Here is a 12713-nt window from a genome sequence, read left to right on the forward strand (position 1 = left end):
GCGCCATATTTAGAGAACAAATTTCCAACAGTTACAAAACCGCACCGTCATTTCTTTTGTCTTCTGAATGCGACAAATGTCTTTGCATCCTTCATACCTATCTGTCACTGCAGCATTTTTCATGTTTAGTGTAGGTCTCGATAACACCAATATTTAAATTAGTGAAACTACTTTAAGATTATGATATACCATAAGAAACCGACCAAGAAACTATTTTTCTGAACGAAAAGTCCTAGACAGTTAAATCCAATATCGAATATACAGATCAACTTTTTGAAAATTGGCAGTATCCGTGTTAATCCATACATCGAACAAAAGCAATGACTCAATAAATGGTCCTGAAATATTTACAAATACATACATATATAGCCTAATTGATAAGTAAACGTGTAAGTTTAACATAGGAAAAAATTCGACGTGTACCTTTAAGGTCTCTTACGTCATCATGGGCCGAAAACTGTGATGTTAGGCATTTTTACGTAACTAAAACACAGTAAGGATTTGTTGAAAATTACAAGAAATTGATTTTCAGCGTTTCTGAGCTATTTTTCAGGATCAAATCAAGTTCTATTTTGGCAGATGTTATTTTCTGTCAGAGCTACACGTCAAAAACGTCTAAAAAGATTGACTTTTGACATAGGTCATACTAGTCAGGTGATCACAGCGGCCATTTTGACCAGAGACATGTTAACAATAGACCAGGCAAGTTATATGCCACTCAGTGCATCGGGGTGTAACGCCAATATCAAGTACAGTGGTCTAACTAACTTTGTCTGTCGTGTAAGTATGAGCATATCTACCAAGAGGTGGGAGTAATGGAAGGACACAGACACAGAGGTGGCGGCCATTATATGTTAGAGAGAGAAAGCTAAGCGCCGGTAGAGAGAGATAGACAGACTACCGACCCGAACTGCTCCGCGTTACGCTATTTTTCGAACCTGGCCTAATCTATGTGTTATTATATCTATGATTTTGACAGCGGGCGTGTCTAACCCATAGACATAATAAGAATAGACTATACTAAAATCACAATAAAAATGTACTAGAAATAAATAAAACAAGACAAGTTGAATGTTACTAGGAGCACTCCCGAATCATGATTTACAATGTATAAACTTTTTAAGTCATGATTTGGGAGTAACCTTCTTGTAACATTGTAACCTTGTAACATTCAATGTGTCTTGGCTTGTTTATTTCTAATAAATAAGGTATAGGTCGCTCTGGAATAGAGGTGTAACGCCGATATGAAGGACGTCATTGGCCAATATTCACTTTGAGTGGTCTCGCCATCTTTGTCTGTCACATGCGCGGGATCACTCGGTAAAAAGAGATAGATAGACCACCGATCGACTGCCCTGGCGTTACACTATTTTGCTCCGTATGGCTTGTCTTTTCTTATTATGTGTACGGTCTAACCATGCTGTAGAGACTAAACATTCTCCCATGTCAAACTTACGCAATTCTTAATGGTATAGTGCCAATCTTCTTAAATGATCTGTTAACCGAACCATATTTCTACTAGTAAGGGGTACAACAACAACTAACAGACTGATTTAAGAAACACCAAAATGTCTATTTAATGCTGATTAAATTTAAGAATGTTAAAGATAGATCAAAAGTATTTATGTCGACAAAGTAAAAAACTATTGATGTGCCAAAAGTGTTTTATTTTTCTACAGCGAAGCAGCTTCCCCTAAATATTAAGGGGGTAGGCGCAAAATATTGGTCCAATGCTATTTCAATGCATTCAATTTTTTTCGAATCCTGAGAAAACTAATAAGTATTTTTGAAAAATTTATTTACGTTAAATGTATTTAGTTACGTTATTACCGAGGGCCGAAAGTCCTGAAAACTTCTTTAATGTTTATTTGAATGAGTTACAGGGGTAAAAAAAATTAGTGTGATTTTAAATTTCAAATATTTCATTCAAAAGAAACTTTTTGTTTATTTTAAGGGACTTTTGGCCCTCGGTAATAATGTAATCTTTCAGGCCCTCGGTAATAATGTAATCTTTCATTCTGCGTTTAAATTTTTCAAAAATATTAGTTTTCTCAGGATGCAATCTCATGGATATTTTCTCATGCATTTAAATAACCTTGGAGCCAAAATTTTGGGTCTACCCCCATATAGCTTGCGCATTAGCGGTTCAAAGGGAAAAATTCGACCTTATCGAACGCCCAATTTTGTAATGCGCGGGCGTTCTCCCTCTGGGTAAGTTCAGGATGTGCTCCGCAAATAGACCTACTGACATCAAAAATAGGATGGGCAGATAATTTGGCAGGTACTACCAAGTACAGTGGAACCGCGATAAGTCGGCCAACGATAACCCGGACCGATTTTCATCAGACAAACATTTCAAAAATCCAAAATAAAAATGTATGTAATATAATATTTGAGGGATAATGTGTATCTGTGTAATTTGAGCTATACGATAATAAAAATGTCTCATGGTACACGGCGGCATGGCAGAGCGACGTTCATTTCTTGAATTATCAGAAACAACAGGTACCTGTAGTAGTATTCCTTTATTTATTTCAATCAAACTGTCTTAGCATTGTTTAAAAAAGACTATTTAAAAAATTCTGTTTTAAGCAATGGTCTTAGTCTTCACTGTTCTAAAATAACATAACATCGTTCCCATTGTGACTATTGTGTGTAGTACAGTCTTGTATTGTTCGCTTCCGTTTGCTTAGGTTTGTGTTAACGTGTTTTTAGTAATTTAGATGTGTACTGTGCATATATATTTCATGTTATTTCAATTACAACGGAGTTTATCTGTAAGTATACTGTATTTTATTAATTTTTACCATATTCTCCGGCTAACCCGGATTTTCGATAACCCGGATCGGCCGCGGTCCCCATTAATCCGAGTTATCGAGTTTCCACTGTATATTAAATTAGTACTTACTTCTGACCACTGCGAGTAATGCCATCTCGTAGAATTGCAAATAGTATTGCAATTCTCCATTGCTGGAGGGCTCCCCAATTTCGTGCAATGTCTGTCGTTGACGTTTTCACTGTACCCTGATTTTTTCTTGTACATTTTCAGACAATTGTAGTAGATGTGACGGATTCTAATAAAAGAGATATTCATCATTAGTACACTGAACATACCTAGTTTAAATGGGAGATGGATGCTCGGTATGTCTGTTGGAAAGGACGTAAAACCAAGGTAAAGTCTCACAAGTCGGATGGTTATTCGTAACTGGATGCAAGCCGCACAAGATAGAGACAAATTGAAATAGCTGAGGGAGATCTATGTCCAGCAGTGGACGCTTACAGATTGATGATGATGATGATGAATGGCTAAAACTTACCCCTTTCCACACTGAGGCGAACAAGCACTCTTGGAAGCGATATTCCAACTCAGCTGACAATGTGTGTTGCATTCCTTCGTTTGTATTTGACTGTCGTCCATATTGTCACAAAAAGTTTTCGGGACTTCAGCTTGAGTGGTGAGATCGATGCATATTGGTATCCTGTACTGCTTTCCTTCGCAGATGGAGTCGCACTTGGTCCATACTTGGTTCTGCGTCAGCTGCCATCCATAACTAGAAAGTATGGGTTAGTAATTTGTTGGTTATGTTGGTGAGGAATGGTGGTGGGTGAGTGGTGTGGTGGTGCTATGTGGGAGATGGTGATGGGAATGTGTAATGCATTTTTACAAATCGGGAGAAACATAACCTTATTCTTCTATCACTAATTATATTTTGGGGGTATTTTCTCCACATCAGAAAATTATGAAACTGGAACAAGTTATTCTTATATTATTATTTTTTTTCTTTATTTTTATATTATTATCTTATATATCAGCAGCTTATTATTATTAAATAAGCTCCTGGTATTGGAAAGGAAGGTTCTCAGAATGATATTTGGTTCTCAAAGAGATAAAATGGCAGGAGAGTGGAGAATGCGCCGTAATGCTGAATTGGTCTGTGTATGGTATTGAAAACATCATCAGACATATAAAAGCTAACAGGATAAGATGAACTGGTCATGTGGTTAGATCAAGGAAGGCAGAGTGTTAAAGACAATATTTTTTAAAAGACTAGACGATAGAAGATCAGTAGGCCGTCCCAGAAAGAGATGGAAGGATTATGTTGAAGCCGATTTATTTAGGATTGGAGTACACAATGGGAAATGGTAGCTCAATATCGTAAAAGATGGAGGGCTATAATGAATGAAGCGAAGACTCACCCCGAGTTGTAAAGCCAATCAAGAAGAAGGAGAACAAGTTATTCTGAATTATGTTATGATTAGTCAAATATATGAGCTGTCTTGTACGATGCTGATTTGACATTAGCCTTTTACCCCAATCAAAGAAAAATTTGACTCAAAAAAAATAAAGGAAGGATAAAAATTTGGGAATAGGTAGTTGAAATTTAGGTATCGATGGAAAGAGCAATGCTTGGCATATCACTTAAGGACATGAAAACAAACACATGGATAAGACAGAAAACCAAAGTCCGATGTGGTACAAAAATCATTAAAATTGAAATATGAATACGCTGGACATGTAGCTAGGAGCGATCCAAACAAATGGCACAGAACCTGGAGACCATACCAACACAAAAGACCCAGAGGCAGACCTCCTATGAGATGGACAGATGATCTGAAACGAACTGCCGGGAAAAATTGGCTACAAGTAGCGTACAACAAAACACAATGGAAAGGAACACTTAAAGAGGCTTATGTTCAGATGTGGACGTGAATGGCTAGACGAAGAAGAAGAAGAAGAAGTTGAAATTGTCTATTATTACATAAAAAAAGTTTACAATTCTACATCACCCCTAGGGTATTCCCCTACTATCAGGGGAATACCCCCCTCTTGGGGGTGAAAAATATACGTTCAAAATAAGTCTGAAATTGAATAAAATGACCAATTCTAAGCAACTTTTTTTCTATAGTTTTTTCACTAAGTTAATACTTTTCGAGTTATTTGCGAGTGAATGTGTTCATTTTTAATAAAAAAAATGTTTTGAATGATTTTTCGTAAATAACTCAAAAAGTAAGTATTTTAGCGAAAAAAATATTCTTAGCAAAAATATAGCCTATAAAAAATTGAGAAAAATTGTGTATGCATGAAGTCTGTAGACCCAGTAGAAGCAGAGTTGTAGCTAATGAAAAGTAGGTTCTTATTCGTCAAATTCCAAATCGAATATTTCAATGTGAAATAACCAAAAAACGGAGCACATTTCGGGGAAAATTCATTACAACTTTTTTAAAGTGTTTAAAAAAAGGTTTATTTTTGTTTTTCAAAAAAAGGTCTAACATTAAAAGTAAGTGAGTTACGCTCAAAATATTGTTGGTCACTTTGATTTTTCGGTAAAAAGAATCGCGAAAATCACCCCCTAATTAGCATCACAAATAAATTTAATCATTACCACTTCACAAGTTTCTTTGCTTATGTATTCTAGTGTCTTCATGCATACACCGTTTTTTTCATTTTTTTATATGCTATATGTTTGCTAAGAATATTTTTTTGCTAAAATACTTAGTTTCTGAGTTATCTGCGAAAAACCCTCCAAAACATGTTTTTTTTTGTTAAAAATGAACTTATTCACTCACAAATAATTCGAAAAGTATTATCTTGGTGAAAAAACTCTATCAAACAAAAGTTGCTTAGAATTAGTCACTTTATTAAATTCCGAACTTATTTTGGACGTATATTTTTTAACCCCCGAGAAAACATTTTTACCCCGTATTTCCCAATTTTTGTAAAATGGAGGGGATGTAGAATTGTAAACTTTTTCTTATAGAGTAATAGACAATTTCAACTACCTATTCCTAAATTTTCATCCTTCCTTTATTTTTTTGGAGTTTTCGTAAAATTTTGTGTTCCCTGATCGGACTATTTATCATAGGGACATGAACGTGGTAATGTAGGTACACTGCTTAACACTGTGGTAATGTAGGTACACATTGGACTATCGCACAGCTTTTGATTGCATCCAGTACCAGACAGACAATACCAGAAACAACACCCAAAGAAAGGGGGTGCGACAAGGATGCATGCTATCTCATTCCCTTTTAATGTTGTAATGTGTTTCTGAAAACATTTTTGTAGAAATTCTTAAATGTAGGAGAAGCTGGTCATTTAATGAATAGGTATTATTTATATAAAATAAATAGACAGAAATTCAAGAATTATGAATTAGTCATACCCTGAAAAACATAAAACGCAATATAAAATAAGGTTACGCAGATTATTAACAGAATGTACACTATTTTTTTAAACAACTTTTTACAATTTTCGAAAATTATGTTACTTTTATAAGTTACTTACACACCTTACAGAGTAACATAATTTTCTTTTTGTTTCAAATAGTAAAATGATCGCTACAGTGCCCTTAAAAGAAAACTCAAATGAATACGTACAAATATAATTTTATTATATTATAGTGAGCACGTATAGGTTGGAATAAATTAATTTTCTCGTAATTTTGGAAATAAATCCCAAAACTAGTCGATTTTTATTTTAAATTACGATTTTTTGGCATATTATATCATATTTTTGATGTTATCCATCTGGTCGTGATGACGTAATAGATGATTTTTTTAAATGTGAATAGGGGTATTGTGATACCTCACACAAATTGTGATACCTCATTTGAAAGTTTATTCAATTCTCTATTGAGTAATATAAATAGGTATTAACATAATGATTTATACAGGGTGTTCAAAAAATTTTTAATTAAATTATTTAAGACAAAAAGAAGAATTTATGTAATTTATTTAATTCAAAATACATTTTACTGCGGTCAGAAAACAAGAAAAAATGTTTATTTGGTAAATAAATATTTTTTTCGCTTAAATTCAATGTTAAAGATGCCACCCACCTGCCTCTTGGCAGTTGGAACATCTCATTTAAGGGAGTAGGCGCAAAATCTTGGTACTATGCGATTTAAATGCATTCATTTTTTGTCGAATCCTGAGAAAGCTAATTACTATTTTTTAAAAATTTTAACGCAGAACGAAAGGTTACATTATTATCGAGGGCCGAAAGTCCATGAAAAGTTCTATAATGTTTATAGAAGTTACAGGGGTGAAAAAAAAAAAGAAAAAATTTAGTGTGCTTTTTAATTTCAATGTTTCATTCAAAAGAAATTTTTTGTTTATTTTAAGGGCTTTTCGGTCTTCGGTAATAATGTAATCTTTCATTCTGCCTCTAAATTTTTCAAAATAATTTATTAGTTTTCACAGGAATCGAAAAAAAAAGAAAGCATTTAAATAGCATTGGACCAAGATATTGCGCCTACCCCCTTAAGCGCAAAGCAATGTTTATTTGTGCAATGAACATTTTTTCTGTTTTCTGACAACAGTAAAATGTATTTTAAATTAAATAAATTGCATACATTCTTCTTTTTGCGTCGATTAATTTAATTCCAAAAAATTTTTGGTCACCCTATATAAATAATTAAGTTAATGTTTATATCACTTTATAGAGAATTTAATAACATAACAATAATTTAATAAAAAGTCATCGATTACGTCTTCACGCCCAGATGGATGACGTCACTAGTATGATATATATGCCAAAAAATCATAATTTATAAATAAAAATCGACGTGTTTCGGGATTTATTTGCAAAATCGAACATTCATGAAAAACTGAATTTATTCCAACCTTTACGTGCTTAATGTATGTTTTGATAACTACTTTTCTGGCATCACTGTACCTTTTTTTACCTGATATCTTTTAAATGTTCGAATGAAACAAAGTGCTATAATGAATATAAAAAGCTAGATACCCCAAATCTTCAATGATATGAATGAAAGATGATACTCAAATGATTTTCCAGGATTCCACCTTGCAGCAAAATATAAAGATCAAAAACCTAAAATTTCTCTGAACAGAACCTAGCTTTTTAGACCTCATTGTTTAAAAATTACTTTTCGGTTTGTTATCTTTGTTAGATTTAGTTTTGGGGGTTATAAAGAATTCCATTAAACAAAGAAGCATGCTAGATCTTATGTGATTTTTAAATAGGGTAAACAAAGACGTTCATAATCAAACCTTTCCTAGTACAACCAAAGTACAACTATTCTTCAGGTACACCTTCCAAAAAGGCAATCACCTTACTGCAAAATAAATTTAATCAAATAGTTTATTTATACCGCACTACATTATAAATATCCTGATAGCACATATAGATGTTGACAGATATTGGCAATATTGACAATAGATCCATATTATTTAGAATGTGCGTAGGAAAGACATGTGTGATAGGAAAAAATAGCTTGTTTACTGTTATTCGGACTCTGTCGGAAACAATAGAGAGATATTGCAAATTTAACACAGCCTACGTTGCGCTATTTTGACAGAATTGACATTTCTCAGACGTTTCATAAATGCAGATATTGCTCAACATTTTGGTTGCGGTATTTTACGGCTCAATTAAGATTAGTTGTTTATCTAATTTGTCCTCAAAATCCAGAATTTAATTTAGATGGAAGAAAGGTTTGTATTTTCTTCCAAATATCGAGTAAGAGAAACAAATGATCCTTGAATGTTCTTATAAATAAAAGATTTTCCTGTTGCACTCTTCATGTTTTCCTGAACTAACGTCAAATTTTCTGGAGAAGTCAATGGATTTTGACATAAAACTTGTTTTAATAAACACAAATCGTCATCAGACGTAAATCTAATTCGTTTGCTACTGTCTGAGGTACCCATTTTAGCAAATTATTACGAATAAATTTGGTTTAAATGAAAGATAAACAACAAACATAACCTGAAAACAAAATAGCGCAACGAATACCGCACAGCGTAACGACTCCTGTAATAACGGCAGGCCGTATTTCCAATAACGCAGCGTAAGCCATATATCACATCTGCGCATACTCTACTGTCAAAATAACGCGTGCTGTAATACAGCAAGTGCAAAAAAGACTCAGCAATATCTCTCTAATGGTGGAAGGTTTAAACAATGGTTGGTAGCATTTTTCTCCGAACTTCTGCCAGCTTTTCTTTTTTGACTATTTAAATGTTATTTTTTTCACATTTTTGTAGCGTGTGTCTTGTATGTATTCTTTCCACAATTTCTTCTGTTTTTATTTATATTTTTACCTCTTTACTCCACCATGGTGTCCATTTTTTTCTATTATTTATTGTGGTCCCATATATTGGTTTTGCTGAATTTATCAAAGCATTTCTAAATTTTCTCAATTCTTCTACTATTTCGGTCATTTCTCTTTCTTATCCAGTTTCTTCTCTAACTCCTCCTTGTATCTGATTTTCGTTGTTTCTTCCCTTAGTTCATATATTTCTTTTAATTATTTCCTTGTATTTCTTATTTTTGTTTTCTTGTTTCGTATCCTTTTGCTGTTATGTAGCAGCCATTAGGTAGTGGTCACTGCCTATTTCATAGCTTCGGCTCACAAGTCGGGCCTCCTCCAGCATCCACCTCCAAGTATCTCTATCTCTGGCTGCTCTCCTCCAGTTATCTACCCTTATTTTCTTTAATATCGGTTCTCACGTCGTCTATCCAACTCTTTCTTGGTGTCCCTTCTGGATGACGTCCTACCATAGTTCCGCTAAGCGTTCTACTAGGCGTTCTGTCATTATACATTCTTATAAGGTGACGTGCCCAGAGCAATCTTTGTATTTTTGCATAATTTGCTATAGAGTGTTCTTTGTAATATTGATGCAACTCGTGGTTGAACATTATTCTCTACATACCATTGTCTCAGATGAGTCCCAATCCAATATCCTTCTAATGTATTGACCAAATGTCATTGTCTGTTATGGTTATGAGCCATGTTTTGATTAAAAAATGTACAAATAATCAATAATAAATATGAATATGCAAAAAACAGCTATTTTTAAGTAAAAATCACCTAAGATCTTTATTTTATACCTACGTACATATAGTCAAAGGGTCATCTTGATTATATCTTAAGTGACCTTTGTGTTTTATCGAATTTTCTTTTGCTTAATGGAATGGAAACATTTAAAAACATACAGTATCTTTTGGGCTATTCTACATAAGAAAAATCTACATACGACTAATACATTTAGCCTAATTAACTAACATAGAAATAATAACTCGGTTTTATTGTCAAAGAGATGATCGGTTACGGGCTTTAAAATTCAACCTATCATCAGGTCCACCATAACGGAAACCAATTCTTCTTAACGTGCCCATGATGTTGGCGATCAAGTCCCCCTGATGTTGGCGATTAACATGGCGAATCTGTCTCGAGCTATTCTAAATAGGTTCTGCTTTCTTTATTCCTGTCCACTCCCTGATATTCTTCAACCAAGAGGCCTGCTTTCTACCAATTCCTCTGCATTCTTCGATTTTACCCATCATAATAAGTTGAAGAATATTATATCGGTCTCCCTTTATTACGTGTCCAAAATAGGCCATAAGCTGAAGTTGCAAGTAGTTATCATTACTTAACCACTAAAAAAGATAAAAATAATAATGCTACAATTGCTATACATTCTCCTTATTTTCATTCTTCTCCTATCGGAGATTAAATACCGCTGTTCTAAATAATTCGTTTCTTTTCTAGTGCAACCGAACTACTCTCTTAGATTTCTCATTCAGTGCATTTTTTGCGGCCAGGATTCCTTCGTCCCTCAATCTTTCTCTGCACAATATTTGGTAGGAATTTGTATCTTTGTCCTCCCATTAGATGAGCCAAGTGTTCCAATTTTATCTTTTTTATGGTAAGTAGATATTACTTCATGCCGTCGGTCAGATAACCTAGCGGTCTGAGGCGCTCGATCGATAAATCTAGAGGATATGCGATCAAGGTTCGAGCCCCGGCCGGTGAAGAGAAAAATAAAAAGGCTAACTTCGTAGTCTAAAATTCTAAAGAATCTGCGGCTTGGTCTGGAATAAACTGGTGTCTGATTGGCCTAGGGGAGCAGTACGGTAAGGGATAAGGGCTTGCGACTCAGGGATACTTCTCCATAGATCCTTACCGGAAGCACTTTGACGCCGACATAATATTTTTAAAATAAATATGAAAGCTCACAATGAGACTTCTAATAGACACATGCACTAACTACTTTTCCTTTCAAAAGATGACTGTATGTTTTGACTGGGTTATTTTGTACACTTTGTACACTCTTTGGTTAATTATAGTACTTGATTAGCTAATATTAAGTAGGTGTATACATCTTATATTTGAAATATAGTCAAGACGGATATTTTTAAACAAGAGTCAAAAAAACATATGCAAAATACCACATTTACCAAAAAATAAAAGTAACGGAGAACCATACACCAGAAAAACGAAATTAATACATTAAAAAGCGTAATACATTCATTGAAAAATACCTTCTTACAAATCCCCTGTTGCTACCGTAATGATATCTTGGATACCTGACAACGAAAAACATCAAAAGATTTTGTTAATATTAAAATTTTGAGAAAGTTTACCCAGCAAACATATCTCAATAATTACGGCCGCAAATCGTATCTATACTTATTCTTTGTAGCTGATTATTAGAGCTGAGACATAACACTGTAACGCACAGTATAAATAAAGCACTTTGAGAAACACATAAGCCAACATAGCTGCTTAAAAAAATTACTAAATAATAATAATAAATTGCTACGGTATCCTCTTTCTACGGCACTGAAAAAACGAATGTTTTCGAGGTTATGTTAACTTCATACATTTATGTTAGGTTTTTCTTCTTATTTGACGTTCAACTCTTTCGAATTTTAACTCGCTGTCTTTCTCCACCGTTCCAGTATATAGCAAACGTCTTTTTAGCTTCTTCTTGGTTATCATGTCTAATTTTATCTGATGATGGTATACAGTTTTATACAGTTAACCGTTATCTTGTACATTTTATAGTGCTGTAACGATGTGCTGTCCACTTGACGTTCTTGACCAGCTAGTCAGCAGAGGACCGAACGCGTTTCCATACCAGCGCATTCCCACTCATTTCCACTTCTACTCCGGTGCATCCCAGTAGGGCTACTGAGAGTGCATTTAAGAAGAAAAAGGAGAATTATGAAGGCAGTTCAAATCAATTTACTGAATTGAAAAATACTCATCGGCTGCCAGCAGGCGGCCGACCAGCGGCAGTTATGCAATGGAATAAGTCGGAATCTGCCGAGGTGAAAGTGCTCTGTAGTGAAGAGGCGTTTCGCCGGAACTGTAACCGCAGTGAACGGTAGCTGCTATCTTCGACTCAGTGCTAGCGGATGGGTAAAGTTGTGTCGATGTTCGATTGTGATCACACTGGAATGAAGTGTGATGAGCTTCATGTATGTGTGTAATTATGTAGATAGATTGTCTACCCGTCACGTTACAATATTTTTTAGATTGTAAAAAATATTCCCGAATAAACCAGATTTTTTTTTGGTTATTTAGCTTAAATGCCTCGACAACTAAAGCCATTGGCATGGTATATTTGATTTCGGAATCAGACTATACTGTAATGTCGTGAGCAAATATCTTGTTAATTAGTAAAGTCGACTTTACAATGAGACGCTAATTATATCCGAACGTATGCGGTCCCTTCTGTGAGTAGATACCCAGCATGTATTGTGTTATATTATCTATTTTCTGTAGTGTTTCCATAATATGTCTTTTGTAGCCTGTATTTACCACTTGCTGTGCTATATATTAATTATATTGAGTTTTTCTGTCGATCACTAAACTAACTGATGACTACAGCCTCTACTGCCTCAATGAGACAGTAGAAATAGGACGAAGATAGAATGAAGATGAAAATAGAATGAA

At 34.3% G+C, this 12713-nt stretch overlaps 1 protein-coding gene across 4 annotated transcripts in view; it reads right to left on the minus strand.

Annotated features, from left to right (window-relative positions):
* The window catches only part of LOC114339977 (A disintegrin and metalloproteinase with thrombospondin motifs 9), a 608198-nt gene that overhangs the window by 33240 nt on the left and 562245 nt on the right, over nucleotides 1-12713 (minus strand). For 3 of the 4 annotated variants that reach the window (XM_050655673.1, XM_050655671.1, XM_028290676.2), the window contains 3 exons: nucleotides 11294-11338; nucleotides 3318-3551; nucleotides 2909-3074 (listed from right to left, as the gene is read on the minus strand). In XM_050655673.1, the coding sequence (XP_050511630.1) occupies nucleotides 2909-3074; nucleotides 3318-3551; nucleotides 11294-11338 (445 nt within the window). The remainder of the gene's footprint in view (nucleotides 1-2908; nucleotides 3075-3317; nucleotides 3552-11293; nucleotides 11339-12713) is intronic. The other variant, XM_050655672.1, reaches the window with a different exon arrangement.

The sequence above is a fragment of the Diabrotica virgifera genome, chromosome 7 (genome assembly GCF_917563875.1).
Source record: "Diabrotica virgifera virgifera chromosome 7, PGI_DIABVI_V3a".
NCBI classification, from domain to species: domain Eukaryota; kingdom Metazoa; phylum Arthropoda; class Insecta; order Coleoptera; family Chrysomelidae; genus Diabrotica; species Diabrotica virgifera.